Source organism: Colletotrichum destructivum, chromosome 5 (genome assembly GCF_034447905.1).
Source record: "Colletotrichum destructivum chromosome 5, complete sequence".
NCBI classification, from domain to species: Eukaryota; Fungi; Ascomycota; class Sordariomycetes; order Glomerellales; family Glomerellaceae; genus Colletotrichum; species Colletotrichum destructivum.
This window is the reverse complement of record NC_085900.1, coordinates 324,408-344,902: the sequence shown is the minus strand read 5'-3', so window position 1 is coordinate 344,902 and position 20,495 is coordinate 324,408. Positions and strand designations below refer to the sequence as shown.

The window sequence follows — 20,495 nt, the reverse complement described above, 5'->3', positions numbered from 1 at the left end:
TGTGACTATTCGGGGTTCCCGCCTCATCTTGGGAGGCTTGTCTCTAGACCAAGAAGAGAGTTAATCAGAAAGAAATTTAGGACAACACAAACGTGGCCAACGCCCTAAGCATGTTACCACCACGCTGGCAAAGGGGGCTATACAAAAGAGAAGACAAAACCCTCCTAAAACAAGGAAAAGCAAGCAAACCGCCTCCAACTCCCAAATATGCGTTACGCTTTCCGCGGTGTCTTTTTTGGCGCCGCGAACTGTCTATCCCAAGCGGCCGTGTAGTAGATATCTCTGCATCATCGCGTTTGAAAACAACTCTTTCTCTAAAACTGTGTCTCCTTGGAGACTTGGAAAAGAACCGCGCTCAGTGCGATGCGTGGAACACGATATTCATAAAAAGGCAAACGACCATGACACACACACCGTATATGGCGAGCGCCAGAGCCATCTTGCGCAGGGCGTCTTGTTCAATGTGCTCCAGGTCCCATCGCCACTTGCGGTTCCATTGACGTGGGTTGGCGACGACACTGGCGACACTGCCAAGACTGGCAATGCTGGTGACCATCGGGTCCGCGTCCTCTTCATCCGAGGGATAGTCGGCGTCGTCATCCTCCTTGTGGAGCCGTTGCTGGTGCATGCTGTCGGGGTCGCTGATCTTATAGTAGAAAAGGCCTGGAAGAATGAAGCTGATGCTGGTTGAGCCGGTGCTGCCGACGTAGGCAAGAACTCTCTCGAGGCTGTGGACCGAAAGAGCAGTGACATAAGAAAGGATAAGGATGATAGAGGTCAGGACCGCGAATCGAGTTTCGCCCATAGAAGAGCTGGATCCGTGATCGGAGTGGACAGACGCCGACGAGGGTAGAAGTGGGCGACCGCCAGGGGAGCTGGGCCTGCCGTTGCCGCTTGAGCTACGGTTCGGGCGCCACTTGAGAATCGCATCGACGGATGCTCGGCAGGGATGGACTTGCAACGGGACGGAGAAAGTGACAAGCACGACAATGGCCAACTGGCCGATGTAGGATGCGGCGGTCGCGGAGTCTAGACGAGGGTCAGGAAAGCCCAACATAAAGCTGGAAATCGACTTACACATCATGACAATGTTGCCCACAACCTTGTTGCCGAATGTGAGGTAGCCAGTGATGGCAACGACGATGTAAATCGAAGCGGCGCCACCAATGCTAGAGCCCACAACTCCAATAACACTGCTGGGACTGTTGTCTTTGATTTCGTTCAGGATGGCAAACATCTGGCCCCGGTATTAGCAGGGAAAGTTGACCAGGCCAAGGGGAACGACTTACGTTCTGGTGGCACGTGTACGCGAAAACGACCACGGGCAACGTGCTGAGAAAGGCTACAGCGCTTTCAGGTTCAACGACCCTGATTTCGCTCATGTCTTTGAGCCGGTCGGTAGCGAAGTGGTAAATGACGAGAATAACGAGGTATCCAATAGAGACCAGAGCGACAATGCTGGTGTACTTGAGCGAGTCCAGCTTCTTAAGGAAGCTCAGGGGAATGATGACCAGCATGAAGGCGGTGATCCAGAAGTTGCGATCGCCCAAATAAGGGTAAGTAGCCACGGCACCGCTGAAAAGGCCGACAAAGACCTTGGGCATGAGATCGCCAATGATAATCATGTAGGATACGCCGACACCGAAGCACTTAATCGCAATGGCAGTGTCGAAAATGATAGCGGCGTTCGGGTAGGTGATTTTGGAGATGGCGAAGAAGGACGAGGTCCCGCGATCGAGGTAACGGGCGCAGCGTGACTGCAGATAGAGGCCGAAGGCGGCCGTCATGCCAGACCAGATAATCATCAGCACGCCGAGCATGCAGCCCATGTGCGATACCACCGAGGGCATCGCCAAAGTTCCAGCGCCGACAACTGTAGCCACCAACCGTTAGTATTCTAGTCCACGTCGCATTCGTGCACAATGTTGAGGGCAGGGGTTCTCGGTCCAAACGTACTGGTATTGAGCAGGTTGATGACACTGCTGGTCATCGAGGCCTGCCCTCCCCCTTCCTTTCCGTTTCTTCGACGTTGTCTGCGCATTGCACGTCACATGTCAGCAGAGCTCTCTTCCAGGGACCGTCCGACTCCATCTCTCTGCGGGGCAGCTATTGGGGTGGGCGTACCGTGACATTTCGTCGGAGCTTCCAGACGCAATCGAATTTGCGTTCCCATCAGTAATGCTGGAGTAGTTCGGCATAGTATTGTGCTCGGGGTTCGTAGCGATCGATCGATCGTCGTTCGTCGGTCGGTCGTTGTTGTCAAGAAGGCTGTCGTCGTGGTCGTCTCTCGAGTGTGGTTGTCGCAATCGCAGGCGCAAGAGCGGAGGCCAGATAAGAGGAGCGAGCAGCAAAAGAGTGCTGGAAGAAGCCGAACCGGGTAATTGACTAGAGCGAGGTAGTATCCACAAGCGCAACTGGGCGTCACAGTACGCGGTCGCAGTGGAGGGTGGTCGGTGAGAGATGTTTTGCTTGTGATATTTCGAGCAGAGCCGCAAGGAGAAGTTGGATTAGAAATGGGTTGGTGGAGGAAACGTCTGAATCAGAAGAAACATCGGTCTTGTTCGGGTTCCCGGCGTTTGGTGCTGCGGGTTCGGGTACGGGTGCGAGTGCAGCTACGGCCACGGCTGCAGCTGCAGCTGCTTTGCTACTTTGAGCGATGGTCGAGTCGGAACCCACACAGAGGGCGGAGTAAGGCAGTGACGTTGGACGAGTAGCCGACGGAGGAGGCGCGAGGGCAGGTGTGACGTGATTTTGTGCGAATGTCTCGAAATCGCAGCAGGAAGGCGGCCGCTCTACTAGGACAAACCTCGCAAGGCCTGTCGGGGTGCAGCGACCGAGTAATTCAAGCGCCTGCACGGGCGCGAACGATGAAGGAAGAGACAGACAGACAGGTGCAGTCTGCAGTCTGCAGTCTGTAGTGCAAAATGGGGTTTGCCGGGCTGGAGCGCACTGGACAAATGGTGGAACGCGGAGAAAAAGGCAAACGTCGAGTGGCTGATACCGGTATCCTCGCCCGTTCGATCGTCAGATGGGTGTGTGGACGAGCGAGTCACGACGCAAGAGGCGAGTTGGCACGCCCAATGTATGCCGCCGCGTATCGACGGTGTCTCGGTCGCAGGTCGCAGGCCGCAGGCCGCGGGTCGTAGGATGCGAGATGTAGACCACACGCGCAACGCAGGTCACACGACAAGCGATTGACAACGGCGTAGGTTGGGTGTATGTCTCTGTCTGTCTGGGCAGTCTTGTTGGTTTTTTCTTTTTCTTTTGGAGTACAGATGGTTGTAAAGAGAACCAGAGAAGTAGAGAGCAAGCCCTGGCGCCGTCGACGAGGTTCCCGCTGAATAAACGAGGAAGTCCAAGGATGTTTAATTATGGAATGCCAACTGGCCAGTTTGCCAGAACTGCATCAAACTATCAGGGCCCGAGCCAGCCAGCCATGGGGGTAGTTCCCATTTGCCCTTTGTCCTTTGTCCAACATTCAATGACCAGTGTTGTTTGTTTCCGTTACATGAGATTACCATTGGTTTTAGGTAAGAAACCGGAACCCCCGACTGGAACTTGACGAGAGTTTCTTGATTTTTACGTATTGCCCAGACCGCGAACCGGATGGAGTGAGTGGCCACGAGGGCACATTCCGAATGTCCGTCAGCCCGGCCCGCCGAGGAGCAGCTGGGCGCTAACATCAGCAGCGCTAGGTAGCAGGAGACCAGGAGCAGGGCAGCAGGCCTAGCGCGTCCCCAGCATGCTTGGCGAAGATGGGTACGATGTAAGGATACAGTGGCACCTACTGCCTCAGCCACTGCCACTGGGGGCCAAGCGGATCTGTTGGAAATTCTCCTGTCGGTGCTATAGGTACCTAATCAAGGTATCTTCAGCGGCCTGTTTCGCTGTCATTCTCCAAAGGTCCTCTTCAGCATTGTTACATCTCCCCAAAGTGTGTATTAAGGTTAGATGAGCAATCGAGTTAGTTTAACGAGCAATGTAAGACAAACAGCTTAGAGGAGAGAGACACTATGATAATCAAACGCGTCTCAATGCAATTAGACTCAGTTTTGGTACGGAGGGAGGGACCCCTGTTGTACCGAGGCAGCTTGTCTTATCGGGGTGGTTTAGAAACACTGGACGGGGGGTGGGTCCGTCACGAGCCACACCTCAATCACCTGGCCGTTGGATACAGCTTCAGCCACTAGCAGCGCTCATTCAGCCTTACTGCGCTAAACAACGGCGAGCACGTCGATCGACCCTGGGAATTGTCTGTTGTTTCCACACACTCAACGACCAACTTGACCATCCAACGACGACATAATTTGACAGACCAGTTGTGCGAGACAGGTTGCCCGTGACTTCGTGTAAATCGCGCAGAGACATCACCTGCTCGTTCAAGAACATATTCAAACCACTCCGGTCCACGAACGACTTCAACACGCGAACACCACACGTGGTACGCTGGCCGTTATGGATAATACTTTGGACAACACGACCCTCTCGACGGTGTCGCTCCTCGAATCGCGGCTGCTGCGCATCGAGCACCTTCTGTATGGCCCGACCGCGGCGTCGCCATCGTCCCAGACAGAGTCCGCGGTCGACACGCTCCAGGACCTCGAACGCCGCTTCAACCACCTTCTGTCCCGTATCCGCGTCTACGGCGAGTTGATAAAGATTTGTACGTCGTCCGGCCACATGATGCCCTTTCTCGGGCATGCCCACGTCTCTAACCCGGGTCGTAGACAACTTCCATCCAACCCTCTTCCAGCCCCCTCCATCCCCCGAGCCCCCGACCCAGCTGGCCCCGGAGGCGGTTCAGGCAACCGTCCTCGCATCCGCAGCTTCCTTCCCGGCTACAGCCTCCTCGCTGACCTCTGTCAACGACTGCCCGATTCCCGAATCATCACAGAGCGCCGCCCTGGCCTCCCTCGTGCCCAAGATGCGCGGTATTGAGACGATGCAGATCGCTCAGGAGGCCGAGATGGCTGACCTTCGCGCACGGAGCGAGGAGGTCCTCAAGAGATGGTACCAACAGAGCATCCTAGGCGCTTCCGAATTTGTAGCCGACGTCGAGGGCCGAGTGGAGCTGGTCGAGCGCCGTGTGCGGAGGGCCGAACGGGAAAAGGAAGAAGCTGCAGCCATTTGATGAGCCCTGGACGCGTTCCACAATCAAGCCGTCGCGATCCGATCTAAATCAGCATTCGCTGTCGTTTGTCGGGCTTTTCTCCAGAGCAAGGCATTGTTTGCACCGAACCACGTGTGTTGTAGCCTCGGAGCCCGCCACCATCGGTCAGTCACCATCTCATCTGGACCATCGGCCGGCTTTCATGGAAACAGACAGCGGCCTTGCGGGGCCAACACCATGGCGGAAAAGGGCAAACAGCGCAAGGTCTGTAGACGAAAATGATGGTATCGCCAGCGATCGTCAAGGCAGCCGTGGAGAACTACTGCGACTGGCCGGCGAAGACCCCCCTCTCGTCCCAAGGACCGAGTACAGGGCGGATGGCTTTCTTCGTCACACACCATCTTGGCCTACAGGAGTTCCGGCATTGGCATACAAAAGGTTCAGATTACCGAGCATGTGAGCGGACGACCCCGAAAAAGTCTGACGTCGGCAGCCCGAACGACGAAGCAGAACGAAAAAGAAAAGAAAAAAGCTTCTCCAGAGTTTGCGCATGATCAGATCAGAGCACCAATGATGCAGAGACGTGATGAATCAGAGGGCGGAAGTATCATGCCGGGTCAGCTCGGGCAGCCGTACGGGAGTTTGCCTCTCCGCGTTTCAGAAGCAGGTTTGTCCCAGTTCCAGGACTGGTTGGCGGGTGCTGCCCAGGCTCTGACCCGGCTGCTCGGCGGGTTGAGTCGAGATTAGCGGATGAACTCCAGCAAGCCGGGCACGGCACTGTTTTGTTATCATTTCGTTCGGCCCTGAACGGTGGCAAGTAGCTGTCAATAAGAGAATACCAATTGCTGCTTCTCGAGTGGTAGCGTGAGAACCAGGTCTGAACGTGACAAGGGCGGGGACCGAGCGCAGAGGGTGAACGTTGGAGTGGCTTTGCTTCTTGGACGCGCTGCCATCGCCGTCGACTGCACCCGCTCAGGGGTGTTCGTCCGTGAACCGTGGAGGGCACAGATGAAGACCCAGCTGGTGATAAGCGATGGCACAAACGGCACCATCAAGGCCGGCTGATTCGCTTATCCCCATCCTCAACCATGGGAGACGGGCGATTGGGGAGGGCCACGCCCATGATACCATCCTTAGCATGACTCCTGAGGGAGTGCCCAAAGTGGAAGTCTAGCGAGAGAATCCGAGGACGAAAGAGCCCAACTACTCTACTACGCGCAAAGGCAGTCATCAACAGTGAAGTGCCGCAAACCGCGGCAGCTCCTTGGTAACCTGGCCCTATTCCAGCACGGCACGTCGGCGTGAAACCTGTCCTTCCCTCCTCGCTACCCCGCGCCCAGACTGCCGGATCACCAGAAATTTCCTTGATTCGGGTCCCCCCTCTCTCTGCCCGTAGGCTGACGTGTCAAGCCACACCTTGGGAAACGCCACCGCGACGTCGTCGGGCGCACGCAAAGAAACTCGAATTCTTGCCCATCCTGCCCGTCATCGCGTAGAGAGTACAGGTTGCATAGGAAGCGATGGTCGCCCTGTGGTGTAGCTCTTCGCTCGGCCTCATACGTTCATAGAGATTCGTCGAGACAATGCAGGGGGTTGCGGGACGGGGACATGGGGGGGGGGGGGGGGGTCTGCCGTGGTGGAGAAATTGTGAAGATGCACAGTGTGTCTGCGATCAGATCCGACCTGCCCTGGAGTGAAGTCTGTTCAGCATTTATTCAGGCAAGACTGTCTCCTGTTCCTCACGCGGGGATGGCAGGGAGAGCGAGCGATGAGGTCTGACGATGTTGGCATTGATGATGCCCGTTGGGATCGTGGGAAGCTCAAGCGCGGACCACCAAAAATGCCCCCGCCGTGTCCCTGCATGCCAAATAAACTGTCTGGATCGCATCCGGTCGAGTCTGGGTCCAGTCGATCACGGCAGCACTGACCACGGTACGGTATCTTGAGGTTCCATTCGAGCCTGTCTGTCAGTGTCAAGTCGTCACCAAGCTCGGAGGGAGAGAGACTCGTAGACAGACAGACAGACGGTTGGAGGGGCACCCATTCAGTGGGGAACAAGAAGATAGGTGGTCCGAGAGCAGCGACTTTCAGCGGTAGGTCATTGACAGAGAAGCCCGCTACTTCACGTCCATCCACACCGCTTCCCCGTGCTGTAGAGACCTGCTCCATTAGGGACGGCGCATGCCGATCTCTGTCCGCGCTTGCGGCAAAGGCGCGCTGACGATGAAACGACACACAAAGAGGGTGCTGGTCAGGAAACCCGTCCCCTGCATCAGAGCATCAGGTGCCGGCGGGAAGAGCCAGGGCGGTGATCGAGTGATCGGTTGCACTCTTCTGTGACGGTCCTGACGTGAAGAAAGGGTCTATTCTGCAGATTCTCAGCTTTCCACCTTGCCCGACGTTCGCATTCGCACAGGCTTGAGGTGTCAATGGGAAGAAACGCGCCTTGCGTCCGCCGTGTGTCATGCACGCAATGCGATAGCAGCCCGCGATGGTTGGCGGCTGCCCCAAGCTCTGATACATTTTCCTTCCCCCGAGCGATACAAGCTCCCAAGTCGTCCGGCCGCTTGTTGTCCCCGTTCGCACAAAGGGGCAAGAAGGGCATCCCGTTCTGTTGCAGCCGTTTGAGCTAGTGAAGCGTGAGAAGAGAAGAAAGAGAGAAAGCGATAGAGGGAGAGAGGGAGAGAGGGAGAGAAAGACCAGGCACCGGCGCCGGCGCCGGCCGTTTGGCGCCAGTTTTCTCGCTGGCCTCCAAACGTCTGAAACCACGGAAACCGGGAACAGCTCACCTGCCACAAGTTTGTCTATCAAAACGAGTTGCACCAACCGAAAACCGGGAGGGGCAATATAGCGTCATTTTATCTTTCTTTCTTCTCTTCTTTCTTTGTTCCACGAACAGAATCTCACTCCAAGCCTTCTTTTTTGTCGCCTCGTGAGCCTCGGCCAGATGTCATGCGAGACCTCCCGACGAATGCTTTCTCCAGAGCCGCCCGTGAGTCGTGAGACTCCCCATGCCGGGGGAGAAAGACTCCACCAGACAGACGCACAGCCCCTTTTCGTCCTTCTTTCGTCCCATGCTCCATTGGTGTCGAGTCGAACAATGCGTTCGTCCTTGATGTGTCTAGGGGAAACGGGGGGTAGGGAGGGTGGAGGGGTGAGTCCGGAGGAAAGCAATGGCCATGATCGCCGTTTGCTAATGCAAACGATCGGAAAGCGTTCACAGCATGGGAAACATGGCCGCGTCGACTGGCGCCACAGGACATATTGGAGAGTCGTCCCATGGGTGATGATGATGATGGGTGTGGTCTACTCGGTCCTCGTTGCCCGTCGGCACTGGCAATGACAGGTCCCAGCCGTATCTGGAGGAGCGACGGAATCCCAATTTAGATCGCGAGACTCCATTAGCCGCGATATTATACGCCGTCCCGCCGGCCGCCGCCCGGGACTCTCGGCGCTTCACACTGGTGGTTGGCCTCCAAGGCCCCATTTCACCGGACCGGACTCGAATGAGTGTTGCACGCGCGGCGGCTGCTAGACTGGGCAACGTACAGCGGCGGGGAGGCACTAGCCATCAAGGGCATGATTTACTACGAGGACGAGCAGTCAATCAGTCATCAACTGCTGAAGGGCCTTCGACACGCGCACACTGAAGTAATAACAACATCACACCGTTCAAACTCTGGTGGTAGTCATGTTCATGCGCCCGAAGGTCCCGAGACTGCTCCTGATTCAAATCCCCTGGGATCCGCCATATTGCCACATTAGGATTCGGTTGCTTTCCCCACGGGCCACGGCCCTGCTGGCGGGGCTAGGCCGGGTCTGGATCGCGTGAGATTAGTTGATGGGCTGAGTACGCGTGTAATGCAAGGGCGGCGATGGCAGGCAGGATGGCAAGCGGAGGGCAGAGAAACGCCATACCTGCCGTGCCCACAGCGTTCTCAGCAAGACGGACGCAATGATGGTATCTAGTGTTCAAACCCCTCTCGAGTACTCCATTCGACGTGTGGCCGGGTCTCGGCTCAGGTAAGGCAAGGCGGAGCTCGAGGACGTGGGCCATCAGGGCTGAAGTGAACCAAAAATGAGGTTAGAAAAGCGCAGTCGAGAAAAGAGAGGAGGGAGTGGTGGGGTGGGCGGGTGGAGGCGCAAGTCAGGGGCAGATTGGTATCTAACCAATCACTGAATGAATCTGGGGGGAGACCCACCGTCCAATCCTGTTGGCGGGATGGCTTGCAGGACTCGAAGGAAAAGGTGCGAGGGGGACGACCAGAAAGTTTAAAAGGAGGAAAAAAAGGGAAAATCTCAAACCTCCCGATTTCCGACCCAGGGGAAGGAGAGCAAGGACCAACTGTTTCCGGGGAGTGTGATAGGGGAAACTGGGGTTTTGGTGGGAGATGCTCCAACACGAACAGGATAGGCAGGTACCGGACTATCAGACGGGTCGTTCTGGACAAGTACCAGTGCACCACCACCACCACCACACCCACCCTGTGGAATTGTTGTTCCCCTTGCCCCGTCGCCTGTTGCCTGCGCTTCCTGCCGATGACAGAAATGGGAACGGGAAAATCCTCCCCAAAAATACTGACGGACTAAACGCACGTATCGGGCCACCGGCGGAGCGTGTGCTGTCAACACGCGCACACGGTGCACCAAGCGGTTTGGAAACTGTGTCATGCAGCCGCAATAGAGCAGGAGGGACGAGGAGGATGGAGGAGGAGAGATGGACGATGCTCATTATTGCAGTTTTGTTCTCGGTTCGTCGTTTGCGTGCATTTACACATGTGTCTGTCTGCATTACTCGTCGACATCATTGGCGCTGAGCGGGACACTTTCCTGTTCAACACCCACCCACCTACTTACATAGTACTTACATAGGTACTACTTAGTTATACCTTGCCTAGGTAGGTACACAGCATGACAGATACCTGCCTGCCAATGCATTTCGGTAATCATTCACGGGAGGGGCCAAGGTATTGATTATATTGGCGGCCGGATGGCCCAAGCTGCGAGTAGGTATTTGGTGTTGATCATTGCCTGTACATCTTTCCTCTTAACCCTCTACGTGTGTTGTCGTCGTCCTCGTCCATCCTAATCCCACCGCTCAAACCCCTCCGCTATCCGCCCCCCCTATCGTCCTTTTTCGGCCATTCAGCATCTACCCCCCATCTCGCTTCCCGCGTCGAGTGGTGGTGGTGCCTGGATTCTGGATCTGGGTCCTTTTCGATCCACCGTCCACGTTGTGAGTCTCATTCAGTCTGGGTCCCTCTCACCCTCTCGCTGCTGCCCACACCAGCAAATGCGCAGCACAGTGGCACACAGCTCCCCCAATCCATCCCAAAGACACAGGGCAGGCAGACTACAGACGGTCCACCACCGGGACCCCCCCGTCAGCACAGCCTATGAACCTGCAGCACCGCAACACAACCCCCGACACCCGCACCACCAGCGGCCCTTGCATCTCATCGCAGTCGTAGCCACAGGTGTCCCCAGTGTCTCTCCCGCTGCCCTCTTTTAATTCCATTCTTCCCACCCCACCGTCCATCCCTCTCATCCCTTTCCAACCCCATTCCTCGACCAGAACGGCTTTCGACTTGCCGCCCGCTGTCGCTCGCAGACAGACAGAGAGTTAGAGGGAGAGAGAGAGAGGAGGGCCACCATACTGATACACGTAAACGCACCAAGCGCAGATCCCACCCGACACACCAAACGCCAAATCGAGTCCAAAAGCCCGCACTCGCCGGGGCGCGACGGTCTCCGACTGGCAAACGCTGCGAACATACCAAAATAAAAATAAAAAACAAGGGGCTGATTGGCACTTGCACACCAACACGCGATCAAGGTACCACGAGTCCACAACACAAACCCGCCCGGCCCAGTCAACCAGTCTACCTACACGACTAGTCAAGGTACACACTACAGAGTACGGATAACACTCCCACGAGCTTGGCCCAAATCGAGAACAAGCGAGCAAACAGAGCAAGTGAGAAGTGACCCAGCGACTCGAGACCCAGAGCGAGCTAGAAACCACACCAGAGGACGGTATCGACGCCACACGACGCCTCGTCTCCCTCGCCGTCTACTCCGCCGACCGCCAGGAGAGCCAGTTGGAGTTGGGTCTGGCCTACTTGCTGCTGTGGCCCGGAGCGGTTTTTCTGCCTCGTTTACCCACGCCGCCCGCTTCCTTTTTGGGATTCTGCTAGTCGCTGCCCTTCATTTCACGCCGTCAACCGACAACCAACGCTCGCCCGTACCTCTCTCTACTCCTCTCCCGACAGCCTTTCTTGGCTTCTGGCTGCCCCTACAACACACTACTCCCGTCGTTCGTCTCCCAACGACGCACCTCGCTCGCCTTTCCTCTCCTTCGACTCGACATTCATTGTTGTTGTTGTTCTTCCCCTTCTACCCGCCTTCCATCCATTCTTCTTCCGATTCCTCACTCCTTCGACTTTCCCAACCTTTTGTCTCTTTCTTCTTTACCCCTACCGACAGACATAGTCATTTCGCTGCCGTCTTCGATTCGCTTCGTCATAACAGCCATTCCGACTCTTCAATTGCTCTTCTTCCTACTTTCCCTGGAAAAGAGGCTGCCTTGCTGGACAACCCTCTGAACCGAACCATTCGTCGGCGAGATTCCGAACACAAACCCTTTCATCCACCCAACCATTGCTGACAGCCTTCCTTCGCTGCCACTCAGCCTGCTACGTTCCAACCTCATCAGCACAACGGCCAGCGCACACGCTACCTGACGCACTGAATCACTCGGCATAGCCATCACAACAACATCCCACGGCACCCTTATCTCTATTTTTGGCCGACGGCCCAACCACCAGTCACTCTTTTTCTTTCTTCCCAGTGTCGAGGAATCGCATTCCAGCCACGACAGCCACCTCGCAGCATTCGGATTACGTATTCACCGTTGGACTCGCACCGTTCCGCTTACCCCCCTCACCTGCCGAGATTCGTTCGCTTCGACTGCCTGTCTCTCGACGACGTCTTGAGGTCGATCGACCCATTTCCTCATCTCCGTCCTCTTTCGAGACCGACTCTCGACACTTGCCCCCAGGCAACTAATCGCTATCCGACAAATCCCGACATCTTTCTCTATGCCATCCTACGGTTCTCTTCATTCACCGTCATTGCGCAAAATGGAACAATCAAGGGTTCAGTACGGGAGGAAGGGCATTAATCTGGGGAACATCATCGGTGATCCCTTCGCCCTAGCCACAGTCTCCATCTCCATGGTATGTCGACGCCCGCACAGGTCCCCCTTCGCCCTCGCGACTGCTTGATGTTAACTATCCCCAAGCTTGCATGGATAATCGCATTTATCAGCGCCATCATCGCGACGACCCAAGTCACAGATAATACCGGCTCTTTCCCCCCCTTTACATGGTGGACCATTGTCTACATGCTGTTCCTCATCGCCGGCGTCTTCGTCGTCGTCGCTTCCGACACGGCGCAGACCTACCACGTCGCCCTCACGGGGTACTTGGGTGCCGCCCTGGCCCTCAACTCGCTCACCATCCACTCCCTCATCTACTCGCCCATCGGCGCCCGCCAGTCTGCTGGTGCCGGCTTCATCCTGATGGCCATGGTTACCGTACGTTCAGATGATTGCAGTGTGATGGACAAATACTGACTGCCTCCAGATTGTTTGGATCTTTTACTTCGGCTCCGCCCCGTCAGCGAAGCCGCGCGCCTACCTCGACTCCTTCGCCCTGCAGAAGGAATCCGGCAACCGACAAATGATGTACGCCGGCGGCCGCCCCGAAACCTCGACCTCAGTGCAGCCCCCCCAGATGTACACGTCGGCGCAGCTCAACGGCTTCGAGAACCCGTCTCCCGTCCAGGGCATCCCCACCACCCAGACCCGCAGCTCAGGCGTGCCGCCCACATTCAACGCGGCGCCGCCTGCCGCGAAGCCCCCCGGCCAAGACCAGGAGGTGGTGCCGCCTACCGAGTATCCCTACCGCGCGAAGGCCATCTACAGCTACGAGGCCAACCCTGACGATGCGAACGAGATCTCCTTCTCCAAGCACGAAATTCTGGAGGTTAGCGACGTGAGCGGACGGTGGTGGCAGGCGCGCAAGGAGACGGGCGAGACAGGCATCGCGCCAAGCAACTACCTGATCCTGTTATAATGAGCTCACGAATTTCGTTTCGCCGTTGGAGATGGGAGCAAAAAGAAGACGACCATATGGGAAATGGGAATGGTTTCGCGCTCACTGCTTGTTGGAGTACATTAGGGTCTCTTGTCCGGGATAAAACCAATGGCCGCCTTTTGGAGTCACGGGTCGGCACCACGTATATCCGCCGAAACGGCCTCTTTTTCTTCTACCTGTTGTTTCTACTTCTACTCGCCCACCCCCGCGTGCAGGCCCTCCCTCTATTACTGTTAGTGTATGTTGCCATGATTGCTAAAACCGAGGGGTTATAGTGGGCATGCCGTTTCCCCTTTTTTTCATTTTTACGTTTGTTTTTTCAGGGCGGTTTTCACGAGCAACGGGTCGGTCATTCGGATAGCCACGATGGCTCGCAAGTGGGATACACATGCATATCTGTATTCCCTTGCTGTTTTATAAATGGCATTTCACATACTGGAGAGAAGCGGGTGTCTGCGTGATTGTATCGGTGAGACTAAGTAGGCTCCAAGTGTTTCGAATGGCTAGGTTGTCAGGTTCAGGCGGTGACGGCTGTGAAAGTCTCGACATAACAATGCTCTTAAAAACGGCCCTTCATGCTTAGTGTACTCCGTTCAATCATCCTCGTTTCGCTTGGCACATGTAGGCTCCGTGACATTCCATATATTCCGTCTCCTTGACAACCTCCATCAGGCCGTCAACTCTACCAACACGGCCGCCTCATCTCGAGTGACGGGCGTGCTCTCAGCAACAGCCCGTCGCCCTCGGCGCACAGAGTTGTCTTCATCCGCCGAGATCCTATCTCCGACTTCTTCCATTGGGTATCATAACAACGTTCCTTTCGCCTCTCGCCCTACTTGAAGCGCGAGCAAAGCCTCGGGGCCCGGGATAATATCGCCCGTGACATTGTCCACGCCAGCTTGTACACGCCCATTCTTCCCCTATGCCTTGTCCAGCCTCTTTCTCAGTTCCCGCTCCTTGGTCAGGACCTCCAGCTCGAGCCTCTCGACGCTATACTCCAGCCCTTCCCTCCTCTGCCTCACGGCCCTCGCTCTCAAGGCCCTCTCCCCACCCAGCGGCTTTCTTTTCGCGTCCCCCCTGCTATTCTTGTACTTCTTGGTGGCGCCGCCGCCGCCGCCGCCGTTATTTTCGTCGTCGTCGTCAGCCTCGGGCCGGGCCAGGCGGCCCTGAAGCAGTTCGCAACGGGCCTGGAGGGTCTCGATGCGCCTCTCGCGGCGGGCGATCTGGGCGTCGGCGCGGTCAAGGAGCAGGGCGATCTGGGGCCCGATCTCGTCGCGCAGGGAGGCCTCGGCGGCGGCGAGGGTGGGCTGGGGGATCAGCTCGAAGTGACGGGTCGGGCGGAGGACGGAGGCGACGCGGGGAAGGTCGGAGACGCCGGCGTCGAGGGCGGCGACGGAGGAGGAGAGGAAGTCGAGGGAGGAGCGGAGGGAGGCGACGCAGTCTGCGTAGGTTGCTCCGTTGTGGGCCATTTTGGTTGTGGTTGTGATTGTAGTTGTGTTGGTGTTGGTGTTGGCGGCTTTTCGTCTATGTTGTTTGTTTACTTTGGGGGGTTCAACGACTGCGTGTGTGGTGGGGGGATGGTAAGATGGTTGGATTGGGGAGTTTAGCCCCGCCGGTCGGGAGATAGGAGATGAGTGGTCTGTAAGGAATCGCTTCGTTGACGTCGTTAAAGATTGCGGTAGTTGGGACGGAGAGGGGGAAGTCGCGCTGCGGTGAGGCTCTGGTTTCGTGGGTCTCGGGTTGTTTGGTTGGGAAGGGAGAGGGTTTTGTTTTTAGAGGTTTAGACCCGAGGAGGGGCGGCGGAGCGATCGGTCGCTCGCTCCCTGCGTTTGTTTACGGCCCCGCTCGCGAACCTCCACGCACGGGCCATGAACGGCCTCGGTACCGTGGCAGAGTACCGGGTCTGGACAGGCCCGAAGACACGGTCATGACCGCAATGGATCGTCCCCGTTGGGCTGGCGAAAGAATACTTAGATGCCGGTACTTTTGCCCATTCGAGTTCTTCTAGGCCAGCTTCTTTCTTTTGTGTACAAGATTCTCAGACATCGAGTCGGGCGAAAGTACGATTTCTTTTTGTCTATGAAACCAGAGGGCGAGCGCACTTACACGGAAGGGGACAGGGAGAAACAGAAGCAAATAAGTTTGGTCCATGGGAAGCGATTGTAATAACGAAAAACCACGTATCCGAATACGCCTAGAGACTAAATGTCTTCTTTAGAAAGCTTACTGTCTCCCGGAAGACTTACCGGTATATCACTGGAGCTTCCGTCTTCTTCGCCTCTGCTTTACTATTATCTCGGATGCCCAACAATGTCTCGGAGAACATCTCGTGAGCCGAGACCCCGAGACAATCGATCCGTTTGGTAGTGCTCAATGGTTTTGTTTGGGAGCTAAACTATCCCAACTCACCCTACGATGACGTCAAAACTTAGCAGACTCATAGATCATTCAGCGAGATCATGCCTCACTTTCCGCAGCTTTCTCGTCTCAGAGATCATGCCTATCAGCTTCAGCGGCGCCGCCGCAAAATGATGATACCAGCCCAGAAGCCAAGGTCGGAGCATTTTGATCGCGATGACATTCCGTCGCGCTAGAGTCGGTGTCAGCCCCTCTTCCCGTGCAATGAGAAACAACTCTCAAGCCCGAGCCAAGGTCTCACAAGAGCCTCCTCAGGAATGCAACTACAAGAGTTAAGATTCACGTTCGATGAGCCCGCCAGTTGCCTCTGGCTGCTGCTGAACTTAAGATTCACATCTAAGTGATGTACTTCGCTCTCCCATTGAGGGGTCGCACCTCCGTGCTGGCCTTCGGCACAGCTACTACCAATCAAGACCTGACGCCGTCCACTTGGATGAACATTATGATACCGATGCGCAAATAGCCAACTCTTCACGATCTTGATACGGGCCTCGGTGGCATTCAGACCGGATTTATAGCGATATATCGCTGGCATATGGAACAGGTAGCGCGCATTTTATCATGGTTGTCATATGAGGGGACAGCGTTAACCTTCCGCCCGCGGCCTAGGCAGGTAGTCTACCACATAATCAAGCAACGAGACACGAACGGGATTCAAGACACCTGTACCCCCCTGCGCTGGTACTTCCCAACGCCTCCGACGTCGCTACACAGGCCGGAATCAAACTCAGATACCCCTACCGTGACTACGGGGCCTTCGCCAACTTCGACCAGGCAGGCCTTCGAGACGCTCCCGTTCGTCGACATCGTCGACATCGCGGGCGGCGACTCGTTCGTCTGCTAGGCTATGTGTAAACAGGTGCTCGCCCGCCGCTGTGTCGTCCTCAGAAACGCCATCTGCTCCCGCACCACGTCGTGCCTGAACCAGCCACCGGCCGCCAAGTGCGGCGGCATCGTCGACGCCATCGTAGTGTACAACGTCTACGGCCAGGACACGTTACCACTGTCGTCGTCATCTTCGACTATGAACGGGCCTACCACGAGCGGCACGAGTTTTGTCACAAGCACCGCTACCACAGACGCGACGACCACAGTGGATACGACGTCTACTACAGGTGCATCGTCTACGAAAATGGAATCCACGCCCACGTTGTCCACTTTGTCTACTGCAGATACAACGTCGGCGTCATCTACAACCGAATTCACACCCGCACCTACTTCGTCTACAACAGATGCAACATCTGCAACGTTTACTGCAGATATCAAAACTACCAAAGTAAGCGGCAGTTACAGCACTTCTTCAAGCTGGGGTTCAGCCCCAGGCGCCTCATCGACAAGCAGCTCCAGTCCCATTTCAAGCCCGACATCAACCTCAAGCAGTATTACACCAAGTACCGCCAGCTCCAGTACTTCTGCGAGTGTGACGAACAGCAGTAGTAGTGTCAGCACAAGCTCCAGCACCGCTCTCAGCTCAACCTCTTCTGCAAAAAGCTCTTTGCTAAGCAACACATCTTCTTCAACGTCTACCACTACAAGCACTTCAACCATCTCCAGCACAATCCCGAGCACAACCACGAGCTCGACCACAGCTCCAGCTGGTACAAGTACTGCTAATAGCAGCATTACCGTCGGCTGCAGCACCTCTCAGAGCTCTGGCAATAACTCGAGCAGCAGCTCCTCTATAATCATCAGCAAGGCCTCATCCTCAAGCGCTAGTAGTGCTGGCTCAGCTCTCACACCCTCCAGCACTTCGTACACAAGCACAATCCAATGTTCAGGTTTAAGCTCCGAATCAAGTTCAAGTTTAATTTCAGCGTCAAGCTCAACATTCACTTCAACACCGTCAACATCGCCAGCCGACTCACCCTCTACCTTCAGCCTATTGTCATTCACGATTTCCAACAACTCCAACAAAGCGTTTACCATTTCTTTAGCCTCCCAACAGCCCTCAAGCAAACCCGTTCCAATCTTGACACCATGCCGAGCAGTAGCAGCACCAGCCGCCGCGTCGTTTTCTTGCCCCACAACGGCTTTTGTACAGAGGAGCTCAGCACCGCCTCTGCTCCGGAATTTCTCCAGTGTGAGTAGCTTGCCAACCACACCCGGGAGCAGCCCGACCGTGGCTTCCTCTACCAACCCTGCGGCCTCGCCGATCAACAGTGCCCAAGACCCTGTCGCTGTTGGCCCACCATTCCTATTGACGGTTATTGCGTCGCCGGCTGCGACGCCAATGACGGGAGGTGTGTAGCAGGAAGGACGTCATGAAGCACACCGTACTCAAAGATAGGAAAATTGGTTTCAGAGAGAGTTGCCGGGAAACGTTCGTAGTTGATGAAAAGAATCACAAAACTGAACGAAAGAATCATGGGGCCGAATCCTGCGAGGATGTTTTCCGGGTGTTTTCGTCCCAGAGTGTCAGGGGCTTGCTTTAGTCTTCTTATACTCGAATCGTTTGACGCGAATACCTAGTTCAAAGCCAGTTTTAAACCTAACCGCCCTTCTCGACGCAGAGAAAGACAAGGTTGAAAAAGATAAATCGAGAGAGAAAAGGGGCTTGGCTTGTTATAGCGGTCCTGTATCCCAATTGGCCTTGAATGCTACTCGAGCGCTAGGTTGAAAACAGCAGGCACAGAGGTCCCTAACCTGATACAAAATGATGCAGGTTAGTACATTGATTACAAGAGATCAGAGCTTTCGACAGATTAAGAGAATGGAGTTGCGGTAAACGTCGACAAGCTTCCAGAGCGCTGTATGTACCAGAACCACAATGATGTGAAATAATTAATGTGGCTCTCCCTGTTCCATGACGCCAGATACGCACTCCGCGTAACGGCCGCGTAACGGGCCGAGAGTGCCTGCGCCGGATTCCATCATCGAGAGGGAGGCCGTTCGGAACACCGAGTGAGTCCAAGTTCCGACAGGCGCCGACCTCACAAGGGCTCTATGCGCCCGTGCCCCCACTTTCTCACGATCCAAGGTGTCAAAGGATCTAAGCGCAGGAGGCTCCGACTCTCTCGATTGGTCGTGTTTGCACAGACATTTGTGCGCCGACACCAGAACTGGACGTAACTTCCGGACCCACTCGGTTCTAACGCCCGTCGCCCCGTTCCGGAACATTGCCGCACAGACAGGCTTAACCAACCATGAGCACTCACACCGATATGTAAGCGGCACGGTAACGACACGACGATGGGCTTTCATAAACGCGTCCGAGATATAAGGAAGCTTCTCCCGGTATGCCTGGAAACCATTCGAATACATCATCCAACGACTTCCAACATCACTGCACAATCTTAACTCTCTACTCAAACCCCCCCGCAGCCATGGCCTTCAACCTTAGCAAGCCGAATCGCAAGATTCAAGCCGGTGTCATATTGACAAAGGGGTAAAGTGCTCGGCCATTCCATTTCTCCATTTTCGCAGACTACTACTGACACGCCCACAGCGTCACCGAGATGCTCGACGTAGCGCCCTTTGAGTTCTTCGGCTGGACGGATGAGACCGCGTGTCGGGTAATGAACCTTCCCGAGGAGATGTGGAAGGATGCCATCGATATTGAGCTCCACTGGGTCTCCGAGGATGGGAAGCCAGTCCAGATGAAGAGCGCAGCCCAGATCGAACCCACCGTACGTCGAGCAGTCAGAGCCCGAGACCTCTTTGGAGAGTCTGATACTAATAGGACGATCTCCTAGGACTCGTTTGCGTCTTGCCCACCGCTTGACATTGCGCTTATGGGTGCTAGCGTGGGCCACAAGACGAGCGACGCTGAGATAGCCTTCATTCGCAAAGTCTACGACCAGTGCAGCGCCTTCCTCACCATCTGTGGCGGCGTCATGCCCCCCCTGGAAGCAGGCATCCTCGCCGGCAAAACGGCCACCGGCCCACGTCTGGTCATCGGCGCCCTGCGGGAGAGGGCGCCGGCGGTCAATTGGGTCGAGACGCGCTGGGCGCACGACGGCAAGCTCTGGACCTCGAGCTCGCTGCTGAACGGCACGGACATGATGCGCGCCTTCGTCGAGGCCACGTGGGGCGGAAAGAGCGGGATGTTTGAGGCGCTCCTCGACATCGGCGGGTTCCCTGCGAGGGACGTGGACTTCAAAGACTTCAAGGGACATCACTACCCGATGGAGAAACTGGAGTTTTGATTGATGGATGAGTTCTTCTCTCCGAGAGACCCTGGTTCTTTGACAGTGCTAGAGTATTTCAACTCCTTGTCGTTAGATGTTTGCGACGGTTTCAATGCGAAAAGAAGGAGAAACGTCGTATCACTCGAATGTTGTTGTATCAGCCCGGAATATTAACTTAAAATGAGTTCAACTTTTCCTCACGTGGTCAAGAACGCCTGGAACTGACATCTGTTGCTCCCTGCTACGCCCCTCTCGCTGGTGATATCCGATGTGCGCTTGCTTCAACTGTCTTGTAACTCTGCCGAGTAAATGTTTTGCACTTTTTTCTTGCAGCGCAAATTCGATTATCTTTAAACCTAGAGCACTGTTATGCAATGAAGATTACTGCGAGGTCGATCACATGTAGTCCAAATCTCGAGGGGTTTCTTGATCGTAATGTAGTTTGCGTTAGGTGATATCTAGCTCCCCTCAAATGTCTCAAAGCCGTCACGCTAGTATGGTTCTCAATCAATAGTAGAAACTCGGGGACAGAAGATGTAGAGATACCCGGTATGTAGCTCTAAATTGAATGCCTATGCCACACTCTCGTCTTTTAGGAATCTTCGCGGGGGTGAGGGACTACCCGTATCCACATAAGTGTGAGCTGGTACGGGTATGTGGTTCAGATTGATTCAAGCCTAG

The 20,495-nt window shown here is 55.5% G+C and overlaps 7 protein-coding genes across 7 annotated transcripts; 4 read left to right on the top strand and 3 right to left on the bottom strand.

The window, feature by feature from the left end:
• Position 1: 1 nt before the first annotated feature.
• Positions 2-4,050, bottom strand: CDEST_07685 (Putative amino acid transporter, transmembrane domain-containing protein). Its single transcript, XM_062923844.1, has 5 exons — positions 2,125-4,050; positions 1,957-2,033; positions 1,290-1,873; positions 1,078-1,237; positions 2-1,029 (listed from the first exon to the last, which is right to left on the bottom strand). The coding sequence occupies exons 1-5, from the start codon at positions 2,196-2,198 to the stop codon at positions 356-358; spliced, it is 1,569 nt and encodes a 522-aa protein (XP_062779895.1). The 5' UTR covers positions 2,199-4,050; the 3' UTR covers positions 2-355.
• Positions 4,051-4,218: 168 nt separating this feature from the next.
• Positions 4,219-6,013, top strand: CDEST_07684 (Putative dynactin subunit 3). Its single transcript, XM_062923843.1, has 2 exons — positions 4,219-4,663; positions 4,728-6,013. Exons 1-2 carry the CDS (start codon positions 4,456-4,458, stop codon positions 5,129-5,131), a joined length of 612 nt encoding a protein of 203 aa, XP_062779894.1. The 5' UTR covers positions 4,219-4,455; the 3' UTR covers positions 5,132-6,013.
• Positions 6,014-7,464: 1,451 nt separating this feature from the next.
• Positions 7,465-8,450, bottom strand: CDEST_07683 (uncharacterized protein). The gene has a single exon (XM_062923842.1). The coding sequence runs from the start codon at positions 8,389-8,391 to the stop codon at positions 8,014-8,016; it is 378 nt and encodes a 125-aa protein (XP_062779893.1). The 5' UTR covers positions 8,392-8,450; the 3' UTR covers positions 7,465-8,013.
• A 2,154-nt stretch (positions 8,451-10,604) lies between these two features.
• CDEST_07681 (Putative SH3 domain-containing protein) lies at positions 10,605-15,038 on the top strand. Its single transcript, XM_062923840.1, has 3 exons — positions 10,605-12,348; positions 12,414-12,707; positions 12,757-15,038. The coding sequence occupies exons 1-3, from the start codon at positions 12,211-12,213 to the stop codon at positions 13,246-13,248; spliced, it is 924 nt and encodes a 307-aa protein (XP_062779891.1). The 5' UTR covers positions 10,605-12,210; the 3' UTR covers positions 13,249-15,038.
• On the bottom strand, positions 14,189-15,023 carry CDEST_07682 (Putative DASH complex subunit Spc19 protein). The gene has a single exon (XM_062923841.1). It carries the CDS (start codon positions 14,736-14,738, stop codon positions 14,190-14,192), a length of 549 nt encoding a protein of 182 aa, XP_062779892.1. The 5' UTR covers positions 14,739-15,023; the 3' UTR covers position 14,189.
• A 1,496-nt stretch (positions 15,039-16,534) lies between the features above and the next one.
• Positions 16,535-17,124, top strand: CDEST_07680 (uncharacterized protein; the record flags this gene model as incomplete). The annotated part of the gene is made up of 2 exons (XM_062923839.1): positions 16,535-16,683; positions 16,767-17,124. 2 exons carry the CDS (start codon positions 16,535-16,537, stop codon positions 17,122-17,124), a joined length of 507 nt encoding a protein of 168 aa, XP_062779890.1.
• A 1,643-nt stretch (positions 17,125-18,767) lies between these two features.
• On the top strand, positions 18,768-20,040 carry CDEST_07679 (Putative class I glutamine amidotransferase). The gene is made up of 3 exons (XM_062923838.1): positions 18,768-19,072; positions 19,133-19,313; positions 19,380-20,040. The coding sequence occupies exons 1-3, from the start codon at positions 18,924-18,926 to the stop codon at positions 19,830-19,832; spliced, it is 783 nt and encodes a 260-aa protein (XP_062779889.1). The 5' UTR covers positions 18,768-18,923; the 3' UTR covers positions 19,833-20,040.
• Positions 20,041-20,495: the final 455 nt, after the last annotated feature.